The 16,649-nt window shown below is 37.6% G+C and overlaps 1 protein-coding gene across 1 annotated transcript; it reads right to left on the reverse strand.

The window, feature by feature from the left end:
• Positions 1-5,298: 5,298 nt before the first annotated feature.
• Positions 5,299-15,760, reverse strand: LOC122842266 (minichromosome maintenance complex binding protein). The gene is made up of 16 exons (XM_044135983.1): positions 15,546-15,760; positions 14,034-14,125; positions 12,161-12,301; positions 12,006-12,047; positions 11,847-11,936; positions 11,287-11,422; positions 10,178-10,323; positions 10,016-10,113; positions 9,044-9,204; positions 8,402-8,525; positions 8,212-8,329; positions 7,715-7,880; positions 7,513-7,646; positions 6,708-6,875; positions 6,291-6,379; positions 5,299-5,537 (listed from the first exon to the last, which is right to left on the reverse strand). Exons 1-16 carry the CDS (start codon positions 15,601-15,603, stop codon positions 5,411-5,413), a joined length of 1,890 nt encoding a protein of 629 aa, XP_043991918.1. The 5' UTR covers positions 15,604-15,760; the 3' UTR covers positions 5,299-5,410.
• Positions 15,761-16,649: the final 889 nt, after the last annotated feature.

Here is a 16,649-nt window from a genome sequence, read left to right on the forward strand (position 1 = left end):
AACTTACAAGTAACTTTTCAGCAAGAAATATGAGCTTGATCCTTTATAGTGATGAAAAAGTTTTAGTTCCACTGGCAGATTAGTTCACTTATTTCACAATCGTTTCCTAGCAACTCCTGCCAATAGTGAGCCGTCGCCTAGCAACCAAGTTCTAGTTCCACATAACAAAACATTTTTCCCATTCTAAACTGAAATAGTCTGGTGGAGGAGCTGGTATTTTTTCATCAATATTAAGGATTAATTGCATTAAAACTAGTTCTTGTAGCTTGCTGAAAAGCTACTTGTAAGTTAGTTTTGTTTAATTTCAAGTGAATATTTGATATTTACATTAGAAATTAAACCAAAAACACTTGATAAAATTTTGTGTTTGCAGTGCAACATGTTGTGACTGATAATCTGTGAAAACATTGATTTCCTTCACCTCCCCCCTGAGCTTGTCCTGCTGTCTGAAGAAATTTATCCGGTCCAGACCAAAAACAACCAATCAGAACCAGGAGGAGGGGCTTAGCGCTGTCACTCATGCTTGTGAACGCATTGCTAAATGTGCTAAAAATGTTGAAGGAACAACTTACCATTACAGGAAAACCGTCTGCCCACCATCATCAGTGACCATGCTAACTGGGTTTAGCATCCATGGCAGGCTATGTTGTGGTGAACTAGCTGTGGAGTGATTGACAGCGCTAAGACCCGCCTCCTGGCTGTGATTGGTTGTTTCTAGTTGGCACTGGGAGAAGGCAGAGGAGCTTGACTTTTTATTCATAAATTATCTGTCTCATAGTGTCACAACATGGTGACAATTTATATTAAAAAGTTTTGTTTTTTAAATGAAAGTTACAAACTGCAGCTTTAAATGAGCCTTACCACTCCCTCCCATCATGACAGCGACCATGTTTACATGCACTCAAGTACGGATTTCCTACTTTTTTGTTGTTGTTTGAGCACTGATTTTGCTTTTCCATGCCACCTTGCGCACTGAAAAATATTAATATATGTCCTCCATTATGGCTTATTGGTGCCTCACAGTGGAGATTGGTATGTTATTAGCGTACCAGCTGGATTTAGAAATAGAATAATTACAAGGTTACGTTTTTTTTGTATGTTTGGAAATGTGCAGCTGACTGGGATTAGCAAACATTCCATCCAAATCCTTAAACATCCCATAATAGTCATGGGTCTGTATGAGGTGTGATAACCTTGAAGGAAAAAAAACAACAACAAATATTCAAAATAGATTACAAACAAAATCAGTTAATTACATAAAATTAGTGTCACAGAAATTTTTTAAAATTCTGACTGTAATCTTAGAAAATTAAAGTCAAAATTCTGAGAAAACAAATTGAATTCTGAGGTTCAGAGTTTTAAAGCACCTTAAATTTGTTAGCATTTCGGTTTAAGCATAGCTGAAGCTAATTAGATCCCTGCTGTCCTTGTTAATGTTAGCTGGTTAGCATTAGCATTACCTCATGTTCTGGACTTCATCTGCTTCCTGTTAGCAAACCTCAGGCTGTTTTCAAAAACTGAGTTAACACTTTCAGAAAAAAAGAGAGCTGGGGCCTGAAAATAATTTTTTTTAATGTTTGCAGAGAAAGATGTCCGTCAGTGTGCACCTGACTTTAAACTGTAATAAGAGGAAATTTTACCGTTTTGTAAACTTAAACCTTTTTAAACCTCCATACACTACGACGGAGTGTTATGGCCAGACTCAGAGAATTACTATTTCTTTATTACTAGAATGAAATCATAATATTATGAGAATAAAGTCACATTATTTACAAAATAAAAACGTCAAATTATTCAAAAAAGTGAGCATCCATCATTTTAACGCATTATTATTGCTAATATTGCTATTTTATTCTATTACAACTTTATTCTTGTAATATTATGACTTCCTCTAATACTACGACTTTTTCTTGTGCGATTGTTACTTTATCCTTGTAGTATTTCAACTTTATTCCTATTCCATTATTACTTTATTCTGGTATTATTAGGACTTTATTTTAGTGTCTTTTTGTTGTATGACTGTGGCTATTGTTCCATTATTACCATTTTATTCTCTTTACGACTTTTCTTGTGTTATTGCAACTATTTTTGTATTACATTATTTTTGTTTTATTCTGTACTCTCCCAATATTACTTTATTCTGATATGATTGCGGCTTTATTTTCATAGTATTACAACCTTTTTGTTGTATGATTGCGACTATGTTCATGTATTAGTATGTCTTTATTCTGGTAAAATTGCAACTTTTTTTGTATATTTTCATAATATAGCAATTTTGTTGCGTAATTACGACTTTTATTGCAACCTTTTTGTTTTCGACTTTATTCTCGTAATTTTAAAAAAGTAATATAAATTCTTAGTCTGGCCTTATAGCTCCGTTGTAGTAAACAAACCAACTTTCTACTCCATAAAATACTTCAGCTTTCGAACTAATCCACTCCGCTGATCAAGTTCTGCTACATGTTTTTTTTATTTTTCTTATACAACTTCTACTTTCTGAAACTTGAAGATCATGACGTTCCAACTCTTGTTACCCGCAAGATACTCAACTCTTGAGTATCTTGCGGGTAACATTAGCAGTAACATCTGGCTAGCATTAGCTGACCTGCTCTGATTTAATCATGTGCTTTGTTTCATCTCATATATGCAGATCACTGCTAAGCTGGACCTGAGCTGCTTGTAGAAATAAACCAAATTTGTGGATCCCAAAGGATAGTAAAGTTTGGCGTGCTACCCTCCTGTTTATAAATGTACTGAGCTAGCCAGACGACACACTGTACGTAGTTATTAGCTAACATAAGTGTTGTCGAGTCACTTAGACAGTAGGAACTAGTGAGAGTATCCTGGTTGTTCATATGTACAGTGAGTCGTGTTTGACCCGACCGCTTTTCTTTTTGCATTCGCCATCAGAGGTTCGGCTCGTTTCTGAGGGTTGGCAGATTCAGTCCGACCGGCGCTGGAGTGTAGCATATAATACGCAGATATGCAGATTCATAATAAGCACTGACGCTATATGCACTCCCCCAAGCTGAAATTTGCCTTAACTGGGAACTCGAGAGGCAGAATTACATGTTTCAGGTATTCGATGCAGAATCTACCTTTTTTATTTCCTTGTGTTACATTTAGAGCACTGCTGGGAATATGTTCAGGGTTACCGTCTCTATTTAATCTATTTTTCTGTTTATGGAAACATAGACACTAACTGTAGGTTGTCTCCATGTGCTGCTGCCGTAGATCCCTGGATGTATTTGGGTTAAACTTCCTGTTTTGCATGTATTTTTCTTTTAATACATGCATTTAACCTGAAGAAGTGACATTTTGCTTTTTTTAATTCATTCGTTTTTATTGTTGCTGTTAAATATAAGAATCTAAAGAGGCCCACTCTGTATCATATTGTGTGCGATAAAAGGTCAAAGGTCGTATTCACTCCATTTTCCTCACTAGCACCTGAAATCGGGTAGACTTGTATATTTATCGTTTAAACAGTTAAGAAAGACTGCCTGCTTTGAATTGCCACAATTCAATACAAAGTCAGTAAATATTTATACATGTGATAATTTAAATGAAATCATGACTATCTAAAGGAAATATTAAACTTGCAAAAAAGAAGTTTTAAATTTCCAGGATGCTGGCTGTTCAAATGTCCAGAAAGTTCAGTGGAAGGAGAAAAATATACATTAAACATTTATACTTGAGATAATTTTAATAAAATTATGATAAATTCTAAAAAATTTACTTGTAATTTATAAATATCTAGTTTTCAAGAAGATGGCCATTTACAAACGGACATAAAGTTCAGTGGAAGGAAAGCAAAAATTAAATGGAATTGTTGGCATTGTTTAAATGTATGCAGTGTTTATGGTATCAAATTATTTTACAGTTCTAAGCTGCTTTGTAAAATTATTTTGAGTCATTATGGACTGTTGTACCAAGAAAACTTTAATAATTACTGAAATAATTTAGTTTATTAAAATGTGTATTTGATGTTATTACAAGTATGTATATACTTATAACATTAAATACTAAAATTATGTTAAAGTCTTGTTTACGCTATCATGTGTGAAAATTTGAGAACTTATTTGTTGAATTGTGGCAGTGTTGGGCCTCCGTAGATTTGCTGACAGTTGGTGGTGCTGCCTATGCTTCAGTGATTTCCTGCAGTGCAGCGTTTCACCTCTGAGGTTTAAACCTCTTCGTTGTAAACACTGGAGCAGTTCTCAAGCTTTCGATGCGCTGAACAGGAAAAACTCAACATTCCTCATGAACAAGAGTCGCTGTTTTGTTTTTTAATATGCAAAAGTTTTTTGTTTTTCTTCAGATAGCTGCTGGGTGAGATTTATCTTTTCTTTTTTTCACACCAAGTGCTTCTTTTCTTCCAGTTAGGGCCCAACATTATGACTTCAATGTGCAATTAAACTTGTTCAAGTATTTTATTTGCACCGATTAAGCACATCCTCCTAGTCCGTAGTCATATAGTTCCTCTACCAACTGACTGTCATTGTTTTCCAGTGTACTGAAATTGTATTGTATATTAAAGTATCCTATTTATTCTTAATTATGGGCGTGCTACTAATTTTCAGTAAGTTGAATCATAAAGCATCGATTAAATAATTTCAAAATTTAATTCAGAAAGGTCTACATATTTATAATTTCCAAATGAGTTTAATTTTAATTATGAGTCAGACCTAATAAAACCCCCCATCAATTTATCAAACTGATAACATTATGCAAGATCCAGTGTGTTTTTTTTTTAGATAGTCATACATGTTGGCAATTTGAAGATTGAAAACAACCATTTTAATATAGTTTAAAATATAAAGTTTAATTTTGCTCTGCAGCAGTTCTGTCATGAACATACGACAACGTATCAGTGCCAATGGAGATGGAAACATTTTTATAAAACATTTCACCCAAAAAAACTGGATTTTTCTGGAAAATAACTTTTAAGTTTCTTATTTGAAGTCAAATATTTGCTAGAAAAATAACTGAAATTTTGAGATTAGTCTCAGTTTAAGAAAATGTAAAATTTTGAGTTTCAAAATTTTTACTTGAAATGCAGAAATTTTCAAGGTTTTCAATTTCTAACATTAATCTGAAAATGTGGAATTTCTTCAAGCAAACTGTTTTTCTTTTATAAAAAAAATCTGTTATTTTGGGGGGAGATTTACTTCGTTTTTCCATCTATAATGACCCTAATATGTCGTAAAAACCAGAAGAAAGGACTTCAAAAATAGCCTCAATTTATAGCAAAATTAGTTTTAGCATACAATCCTTGACATTTTTACTCCAAAACAAGAACACAGCTCGAAACTTTATTTGCAGCTTAGTATACAAAACCATCTTAACTTGAAGGGCACCTGAAAAACGTCTTTATTACAAACATATCAAAACAAAAGGGAAGCGGCTGTGATCAGGGCTCGTTGCCGTTGACGCTCTTATGTTGCTCCATACGGCTCCGTCGCAGCGTCTCGATGTGTTTGGACCGGAGCCAGACGTCTCTGGACAGCGACGTCTGACCCAAACTCAGCGATAGCAGCCTGCCAAACACAGAACCGGTTTCCATTAGCCGTAAAACTGAAATTACTAAAATAAAACCGCTTATAAGAAAAATAACACGTTTTAAGGTAGGATGAGGCGATTTTTCAACCGTGTCGAAACACTTTTTTTAACCGCCTCATACGAGTCACGTGATCAAGAGCTGGTCGTTACAACAAAAACAGCGAAGAAGACTGAGGCAGGAAGTAGTAGGAGGATGGCGGGGTGTTTTCGTTTTCGGACAATGAGCAACTGGCTGCACCAGGGTTCATAAAAGTTGTCTGTCATTCCAACCCGTTGAATGCATAGCGCTTACGTAAAATAGCCGACAATAATTAATCTAAAACGCCGCCTACCTGATGTCACGCTCTGAAGAACGCCGCCAACTCCGTCATGACGGACGTTAAAACAACGTTTGCTCTCCCAGCTTGTCAAAGTTGGTAGCTTATATCTTGAGTTTGTCACTCCAACGCCTAAATAATACGCTAACGTCTCCTCTGATGGCTGAATTATGGATACATCTCATGTAAGTGTTTACATTCATCACCGCCATGATTTTTAATGAGTTATCGCGTGAACTAGCTTATTAGTGTGAGATTTTATTTTCATTTCTTATTTAATGAAAACGCCGCAATTGCGAAATTGTGTTCCCCTGCCCCACATCAGCAGAATATAGAAAAATGTGGCCACATTTGTAATAAAAACGCGGCTAATGAGGGATTAGAAACCCAACCTGTCCGGTTCGGACCGCTCACCTAGCAACAACCAGCATCCTGTGGAGGTCGTCGGCAGATATGCTCTGTGGGTCGTCCTTCCTCATGTCGACGAAGTCATCTTCAACGGCCTGGGGAGAAAAAACAACATGGCTGACCTGTTCACATCTGAGCCAAACTGAAAGACTTTAGGTCTCCAAACTTTTTGGATATATAAAATTCAAAAGTTTTCTAAAAACAAACAAAAAAGCCAAATTTTTTGATCCATTTTGTAAATTCTCTAGAAGAAACTTGGAAAATTAAAATTTATTCAGTGGAAGAAAATTCCAACAATTTTGACTTGGAAAAATCTCAATTTGAAAGTACTTGATATTTTGTTAAGTAGTTTCAAAATGTCAAGTCAAAGTATGTTGACTTAACTTAAGCTAACATTTTGTTTTAAGTGTGGTGTTGAAAGACCTTTGTCACTTCGTCTGAGATGTTGTAGTCGAGCAGCCGAGCGAGGCTCAGGAAGACCCTGAACTTGTTGAGCTGCGATGAGGCCTGCGGATGGACGTGGATGCTGCTGAGGTATTCCTCCAGGTGGGGCGGCGCCACCTGAGGCTGCAGGTGTATGTGGCAGTCGGACTGCCGAGGCAAAGAGGAGGAAATAATTACAGTAAAAAAGGTGGTAGTAATCAGAGGAGGTGGATTCAGGTTTCATCTTTCCAACGCCTGAGGACGTTTCACGGCGTTTGAATCACGTAGTTTTATTACTTTAGTCTCGTATTCTTCTAATTCTATTATGAATTTATTCTCGTAATATGAGTTTATTCTCAAAATATAATTTTATTTTAATATGACTTTTTTCTTAAAATATTACAACTTTATTCTCCTGATATGACTATCTTAAAAATTAAAGGTCTATTTTCATATCATGTCTATTTTTTTATTTTATTTTTGTCGTCCCCAACACTCCTGGGATCTCTGCTGTGTTTTATTTTCTCATAAACTCCCCAGTTCTGCCATCAGCAGCCCATGCTGACCTCTGACCCCTGCTAGCCAGGAGTTGTGTACACGGCGCTGCCTGGCCTCCTCCAGGACCGTTTCCTGCGGCTAACAGCTGCCGCCATGGCAACGCTGGAGCTGCGTTCAGGAATAGCACGCGCCACATTCCTCGCCGAAGCATTGTCGCCATGACGACAGCAGGAAACCCAACCCTTGCTGAGGGAGCAGAGGGGGGTTCTTAAAGGCGCGGTGGCGGGTTTGAGTCTGTTGTCCTCACCGGCAGCAGCGAACGTCCCTCCGACGCGATCAGCACGTTAATATTGCAGGGGAATTCCATCTGGTGGAAGTTAAAGTCATAATCCACCTTCTGCCAGGTGATCAGGTTCCCCAGGGCCGTCACGTTACGCACACCTGCAGCACAACACACAGTCAGGGGCGTCCAGGCAGCGGCTCGCTGTCGCCCTCTAGTGGTGTCTCACCGGTGGCGTCCAGCTGCCCCGGCTCCATCTGGGTTTCGTCCAGGAACAGGGAGGTGCTGCTGGCCAGCTGCAGCGCGCCGCTCACCAGCCGGTTCGCCACATAGTCCTTCCTGGGAACGAGCCGCATCTGGTTCATGTTCTGGAGGCTCATCGGCAGGTAGAACGACTGGAAAATAACAGAAAACAACAGGAAAATTAATGGAAAAACAGGAAAAATTACAAAAAAATAACAGAAAAACCTACAAAGGAAATACAGCAGAGGTTCTACTGATTCAGATGAAAACAGATCAAAATGTTTTAATTTAAACTGAATCCAGGCATTTTAATGGAAAATTAAGTGGAAGAAAAACCTGTGACAAAAACAAAAGTTGCTCAAACAGAAGTGAGAGGTTTGTGAAGCAGCGAGGCGTTCCTGAATGATACCTCTGAGGGTTAGCACTGTAGTAGGGTGAGTTTTTAGAAAGCAACGCTCTGATTTCCTGCGTTCCTGAACTCACCGACGGGACGAGCTGCTGGATGATCTGGTAGAGGCGCTGTGTGTAGGCGGCGCCGGTGGGGCAGCCGCTCAGGTTCAGGGTGAACTTTCCCAGCGGCAGAACGTCTCGCCTGGAGTACCTGCGACAACACGGAGACGCTAGCTTAGCTTCGGATGCGGCCGGTTTCGGTTCTGACCCGAACCGGACCTACACGCTGGAGAGGAGGTGCAGCAGCAGGAACTCAGCAGCCAGAGCGTCGCCCAGCAGGACGTGGGTGAAGTACGACAGCAACTCGGCCCGGACGGCAGCCATCTCCCCGAGAGCCGACGACAAAACTGCAGAGAGAGCGAGAGAGGGCGAAGGGCGTTTCCATGGTGATGAAAAGAAGGCCCGGCTTCAAGGCTTTACAGCAGAAAAACGACTTGATCTCCATGGAAACGAGCAAAAAGCAAACTTTCAACTAACAGGAGAGAAAATCAAAAAGATCGGGATAAATCGGATATCTGAACACAAAGAAACACCAATAACTGGATAAATACAGGACAGCAAGACGATTGGAAAGTTTAGTGGAAGGAAAAAATACAATAAACATGTTTATTTTGAAGGTACAGTGGCAGAAACAATTTAGATTTTTTTAGATTACGTAAGACAGTTTGGAAGGACTAGTGGAGGAAAACAACTAGAAGGTTTAGTGGAAGGAAAAACGTATGTTGAAGGTTGAAGGAAGGGAAAAAAAGGGATTATTTAGAGAATGAAAGGAGGTTTGGAAAGTCCAGAAATTCACTGATTCTCAAAGGACAATAATTTTTTGGCCTAGTCCAAACAACGCTCTGAGCCGTCACTGATTCCTTACAGGCGCTGTTCTCCTGCAGGGCGGCGCCGGGGAGCAGCGGGTTGTTGTGCTCCAGCCGCTCGGCGTGGAGCAGGTGGAGGCGCGGGACGAGGGAGGCCGGCGGGCTGTGGACCCGCTGCTCCGCCGCCGACTCCATGCCGACCGGGTCCAGAAACGAATCCCTGCAGAACAGAACCAAAGCAGGTCAGAACCAAATCCAGTAGAGACAAATTACTGCCAAAAAACTCAAAATATTTTGTAAATTTTAAGTTAAAAATTTGTGACAAAAAAAACTTCCAAAATGGTGGATTACATGGAAACGTTCTGAGTTTCAAAAGTCGAACATTTTTGAATTTGCAAACTAAACTCAAAGTTTCAGATGTTGAAAATCTTTTCTGAGTTTAAAGCTGAAATTTCTTCCAGAAAGGTTTTCTCAGAGAATGTTTGGAAGTTTTTTCTGCCAAATTTTTGATGATTCAAGCTCAGAAATTTCCTGGGTTTTTTTCACAAAATTTCTCTGGTTTTTTTATAACAATTTTTCCACTTTTAAACCTCGAGGATTTCTTGTGTTTTCTAAAAATAATTATTAGATCAATCTCAAATTTTCTGATTATTTTCTAGAGAATGTTGAACTTTAAATTTAAATTTTTTTTCTAGAAAATTTCTGAGGTTTATGGTTTTTAAAACTCAGAAATTTTCTTGTTTTTTCTAAGAAATTTCATGAGTTTATCTCAACATTTCTGATTTTCAACTTTTGAAACTGAAATATTTAATATTTTTAGATTCATTTGAAAATTTCAGATTTTTTGTAGCAAATTTTCAACTTCTGAAGCTCAGAAATTTCATGTATTTTCTAGAAATTTTCTGAGAATAATTTAAATATTTCTGAGGTTTTTGTCATAAATGTACTCCTCTTGTTGCCTCGTCTCCACAGCGGCTCTCTCACCGCCGCAGAACCGGACCGGACGCAGGAACCAGGTAAACGTGACTCACTTCTCATCGGCCAGAGCGCTGAACGCGGGGCTGACCGACAGGACGCCGTACACCTGCAGCGTGTCGTTCAGTTTGAAGCGCTCCCAGTCCTCGTACACCTGGGCAGGACACACCTGTCAGAACCTGCTGCTGGAAAAGCCGCGGCCGGAGATCAGAACCCACCTTCACCAAGCAGGACGGGCCTTTCTCGCCCGGCAGCGGGAAGTTCAGGTCCAGGTGGGAGGCGGACGCCGCCTGGCCGGACGGAGCCTCCGTCTCCTGACGCTTACAGTCGCCGTTACCGTGCGGGTCGGCCGCGTTCAGAGAGGCTGCGGCAGAAACAGAGGAAATACGATACAGCTGCTGCCCCCTCTGGTGGAGACGTGTAAAAACACTTTAAAACAAAATTATTTCAGCATTTTGGAGCAGATTTATTCTCACGGTTAAAAAAACAAAAAGTACGGAAAAATATAACGGCCACTGGAAAAAAGAATTCAGTCTTTAATTTTCTGAGAAAAACAGTCAGATTTCTGAGTCTTTTTACGTCGCTGTTTTAGGGATGTTGACAGAAAAAGGAGCCAATTTTTGCCAAAAAACTTTTTTAGTCCTTTTTAGTAATCTCAGAATTTTGTCAGTTTTCTTAAAAAAAAAAACAACAAAAAACAAACATGGAATTTTTTTTTATTAAAAACATTATTTAATAAAAAAGGGTTTTTATATAAAAAAACTAAAATTCTAAAAAATTTCAGATTTTTTTCTAGAAAATTTCTAAAATTTATCTCAAAATCTCTGAGTTTAATTTAAAACATTTTCTAGCAAACCTTAAACTTATCAAAATCAAAAATTTCCTTTTATTGTAGAAAAATTCTGAGATTTATGTCAAACTTCCTGAGGTTAATTTGTAAGTTTTTCTCTAGAAAAATTCAGTTTTCAGAATGGCCTTAAAACGCCATCAGACATCCCTGCTGCTATTTAATATATACATTTATTAAGTATGTCTGTATAATAAATACAAATTATTTACATTTTTATTCAATATACATGTTTATAATTTCATTAGAAATATATATAAAGAAATTTAAGCAAAAAAAATAATGAATAACATTGTTAGGAGTGTCGAGAATTATTTCTTAATGTGGAATTTTGTCGTTACAGAATAAATTAAAGTCTGGATTTGTCCAGATTTTGCATTTTACGTTTGTATTCCTACAGTAAAGTTTGAGTTTATTTTAAGGATTTTCTAAACACATTTTTCCTGCGTGGTAAATCTTTAACCGCGGCGCTCTGGGCACCTGCATGCGTTTCCTTCTGTTTCTGAGGCTGAACCTCCATTTCCTCGTCCTCCTCGTAGCTTCGCTTCTGCCTGCTGGGAACGTACGACGTGGAGGGAACCACCCGGCCCTGGTTACTCGTCGTCTCCGCGTAGCCGTGCGCCAGCATTAAGGAATAATTTCAGACACACGGGATTTAAAACACTGAAACTAAGAAAAAGGTTTGTACGCTTTCTCCACAGTAAAATTCAAAACACTCTGAAGATAAAAACAATACGAAAGAACTAAAAAAAAATTTTTCAATTAATTATTATATAATAGCATTTATTACTGTATACCTGGTGATGTAGATATATATATATATATATGTACTTTTTAAATGGCCGCTTAAATTGTTTTTGTCAATCGATAAACTCAATCTACTTTAGATTAACTCATTATCTTTACTTTAGGTTACGGTTTTTTACAAAACTATGCAGCTTGAATATCAAGAACTTTCCAAACCTTGAAAAGACCGAATTGATGTTAAAGTAAACTTTAACAGAAGAAGGTTAATTTATCCTGTTTGTGCGTCAGGATATGTCCTTGGCCCACTGATTCTCTCCAGGGATGGGAACGCAGTAGAACGTCTGTCTCTCTGCAGTCACCGTGCTTCTGGAGTTCACGTCCACCTGCAGATAAAAGCAGCTGCAGCGAGGCGTTCAGGAACCGACTCGGAGCCTGAAGAGACGAGGCCTTACCCCAGACTCTGTCACGTCTTTGTATTTGCCGCAGCGCAGCGTCTGGGGAGCGTCAGGCAGTGACATGAGAGGACAGCAGCCAAAACGTGATAAAATGCAAACGAAGCTGCCGGCTATGTAAATGTCTGCAGGCGAGGGAACAAGGAAGCGCTCACTCTGGCCTGGGTGGCCGGGTCGACGGTCTCGTAGACTCCCATGAAGAACTCCGGGTCGAACATGTCCTGGACCAGACAGCGGAACTTCACCAGGCTGTCGGGCTTCAGGTAGTGCAGAGGAACGTCGTTCAGAGACGGGACCTGAATCCAGGGAAAGGTGAGAAAACGGCTGAAAACGACTCGTACGCTTTCCAGGTGACAGCGATCCAAACTCAGAAATTCATCATGATATTTGTGGTACTAAAGACACGCTGCGAGTTATCGATTGGGGGCAAAACGACGATTCCTTTACTTGCTGCGGTAGAAAAATCCTGTTACTAAAATGTTAATTTAGTTCAGCAGCAAAGGAAAAATAACTCAGAGAAACCAGTGAAGAACAACTCCAAACCGCTCAGATTTTTACTTTTTTCTCCCTCTGTGTTGGCTACGCTACACACAGACACGTTGCCATAGCAACTGACTGACAACAGCTCCACTATATGTATCAGGATTCAACACCAAAGCATTTTTAAAAAATCAAGCAAACATTTCCCACACAGTGAACAGAACATTCAGTTGGTTACAGTTTTGTTTTCAAGCTTGATGTTTAATTTGCCATTATTAATAAGCGACGCCTGAACACAGTGATAATTAGCAATTAGCCACGAGCGCTACTGATGATCTGTCAGAGTTGGCGTTATTTATTTACTTTTGTTTAATTTAATTTCCCTCTGGATTAAATAAAGTAGTTTTTAATATTTAAAATAAATGAATGAATTCCACAGAGCATCTACATGTTAAGGTTGTCAAAGTCAAGCTAGCATAACTGACTTACTTGTCCGTCGCTATCTTTCTTTTTATTCAAACTTTTCACTTACTTGTAAAATGAGATACCCTTGGATTTTGTTGACAATTAGTAGCAAAGCTTTTTGTTTAATACATCAGGCGTAGATCCAACATTTAGAGCGACAACCTGGCAGCTCAAACAAATGGTAGTGATCGACAGGCGAGTGTGTGATGTCACGTTGCAACGCGTCCATTGTGATAACAATAAACTATTTACTTATTTTTTAGGTAACTTTATGGCTGTAGCTGCATGGCACAGCATTCACAGCGACACAAATATTGCTCTTGAAAAACATTTGACACAGTCCTCACTTTCTTAAAGTGTGTTTCATATCAGTAAACTAGACAAGCATTGCAAAAATACCAAATCTTCCCAAATATTTTTGTCAAGTTTCACTTATTAATATCTCAGTTCACTTGAAATAAGACAAAACTAACTTACCAGTAACTTTTCAGCAAGACATCGGAGCTTAATTTAAGTCAATTATTCCTTAATATTGAAGAAGCAGCACTAGTTTCCCTGGCAGATTATTTCCCAATCAACTGGCCCTCAGCCGTTACCTAGCAACGCCAGCCACGCCCAACACGTTACCTAGCAACCAAATTCTAGTTCCACTGGCAGATTATTTCACTTGTAACAAAACATTTTTCCCATTTTATGACTGAAATAATCTACCAGTTTAACTAGCACTTTTTAATAAATATTAGTGAATTGTTTACTTTATTCATAAAAATTATCTGTAAGTTAATTTTGTCTTATTTCAAATGCACTAAAATATTCGCACAAGAATCTCGACCAAAGATATTTGGTAAAATTAGTGCATAGTTAAACGCAGTAACTGCATTTAATTATGTTTCCAAATTTAGTGACATTTATTGATGCTCTTGTGGCACGAATAGTGAAGAAAGTAGTAAAAAAATCATTTCCAATAGTACTGTCACTTTTGTTTTTTTAATTTGACATCAATAATTGAAATTGATCAAGACAACAATAAATCAACATTTCTAGTGATGGTAATGTTTTAGTCCAGCCCCAATGCTTTCATACCAGAGTCTGGGCTTCTTTCTCCTTCAGCTGCTCTTTGAAAAACTCCACCGCCTTCGTCTCCCATCCTGAACTCTGACTGCTCTGGGAAGCAGCTGTGAAACCAAAACACATAAATTTACTCTTGGAATCATCCAGTAACATCCAGCTGGCATTTCTGCAATAAATCATCATCTCAGTAAATTAAAATATCATCAAAAAGTTGATATATAAAACTCAGGACATTAGATTATTACATTAGATTAAAGCTGCAGCTAATTTTAGAAGACAATCTATACTGTTATTCTGACAATCGATTAATCTGAAAAAAAAAAAAATATTGGGACATTTTGCAATTTTTATCTAAACACTTAAATTAAAAATGTCTTAAAGTTGCATATAAACAATTCAGTTCTGTTTTTAAATACAAAAATAAACATTTTATTGCCACAGCATTCATTTAGTAAATCTGAACCGTGTGAAGCTAAAAGTGTCACTTGAGAAGTTTGGGTCAAAAACATTTTCACAGGCAAAGGTTTTTATCTTAAATGCAGAATGTATATGTTTTTGTGCAGCTTAAGAACTCCTCTGAATATGTTTTTTTAGCCCATTTACTCTGCTAACAATTAATCAATTACTAAATTAGTTGATTATTTCAATAATCTATTAATCACAATTAGTTGTTTCAGTGCTACATAAGTTCAAGAAAAACTGATTTAAAACATAAATGTTGTGAAGATTGCCAACAGTAACAGACAGAAGGTCAATGCTAAAGAAGCTATAAAGTGACATATCCAACAATTTTAATGGAAAGTTTAGTGAAAGGAAAAAGTAGAGCAACAGGGATGACTGCAGCTAGAAATATATTGTATCCATATTCCTCTATGCATCTAATCCTCCCAGCAGAATTTGCAATGTTACATATTTACAGAAAAGATGCATGTTGTATATATTTGTGTACATGTTAGGCTTAATTACTGCTCTGACTGTTGTTCTTAATTTCCTATATTTGAGACTCAAGTTAATGATAGATTCTTAAGTTAACTAATTTCAATAATCGATTCTATACACGTTGTTCAGTAAATTGACAACAATTAATGCCAACCTTCAAGTGGGCATTAATTTATCTATTAAGGGTCTTTTTAAAATTGTTGTATGAAATATTCTAATTCACAACGAAGTGTGTTGTTTTTATTTTAAAAAATACATTAATAAAAGTAAATTCTTAAAATAGTTGTTATTTATGAACTAACTCAACTTCTGGGTGGTATTCCAACTTAATTTGAAGGATTTGTATCAACAACAAAGCGAGCATTTAAACGGGTTCGGCGGCATTTCCTGTAGTCCAGAATGAGGAGTGGTTCTGGCAAAAGCTCGCAGTGAGACGGTGTTTAAATTAAAGAGACTTAATGGAGAGATAAAAGCGCAGCAACATGTGATGTGCTCTGTTGGCATGGTGTGGACCAGGCTAGCCGCGTCTAGCTAGCGGCTTCCACGCGCTTCACTGAGAGAGAAGTTTCGCCCGGAGAGTCTTACCGAACATCCCCTCCACCACACCCAGAGGGTCGTTAATCCAGTCATGAGTGGAAGGCATGGCTCAACTGTCACGGGAGGCAGGAGTGATAAAAATACACGCGAGGAAAACCTGTGAGAATCCTCTACTTTGTTGACTTTCCCTGTCACACAGGATTCTGGCAGAAACTAGGGCGGGAAATTTGCGTCACTTTCTAGTTGGCTTGATTTGAGTACCCGGACGGACCGCAGGGCGGGGCTTGTCACAGCCGCCACGTCCCGTGTTCATGACCGTGCGTAACAATGCGTAGAAATGATCCGTCAGCGCGTATGCCATATTGAGAGTGGCAAACATTTTGGAACAAAACATTACAAGAAATATCTTTAGAACAAAACAATAAGAAATATCAGTAGATTACATTAAAGAAATATAATAAAAAAGAGGGATATAGGAATATAAAACAATAACAATAAACATTGTCATTATTTATGTTTCTCAACAGTCTTGTAATCTACAATCTATCTGCTACATACCTTTTCAGAACAACTTTTAATGTATGTTTTATTACTTTTTGAATTTTCAAAATGTCTAACATGCTGTCCATTTGAATCTTTTCCTTTTTTAATTTTGTTTGATGTTATTAGTGTTTGTAATTTTACGTGATTTCTTTAAAGTTACTGAGTGTTTATAAAGGCACTACACACATTATCACTATTATTTTTATTAAATGTAAAAAAGGTTAAAGACATTTACACATAAATAGGTATATTAAAAAAATTTCCATCTTTTATTTATTCTCTTATGCAAACAATATAATTTTTTAGCAAACATAGAATAGTGCAGAAGTATATTATTCAAATATAACAAAGAGTCTGTTACAATCACTAAAAGACAAATAAAAGTAAGCCATATAGCAAAATATGTAAATTTCACCTGAAATAAAAGGTTGAATTGTCAAAGATGGGCAATATTGGCAATTTTAATAATACAACATTTCATCAAACGTTTTCTGTAAGGAGAGACTCTGCAATATCTTTATATGTTTTTAGTAGAAAAAATTATAATTGCAAATGTATATTTAAGATACAAAATTACATAAAAGTGTAGATGTTTTATAATTATCTTAA

The sequence above is a fragment of the Gambusia affinis genome, linkage group LG13, assembly GCF_019740435.1.
Source record: "Gambusia affinis linkage group LG13, SWU_Gaff_1.0, whole genome shotgun sequence".
Classification (NCBI taxonomy): Eukaryota; Metazoa; Chordata; class Actinopteri; order Cyprinodontiformes; family Poeciliidae; genus Gambusia; species Gambusia affinis.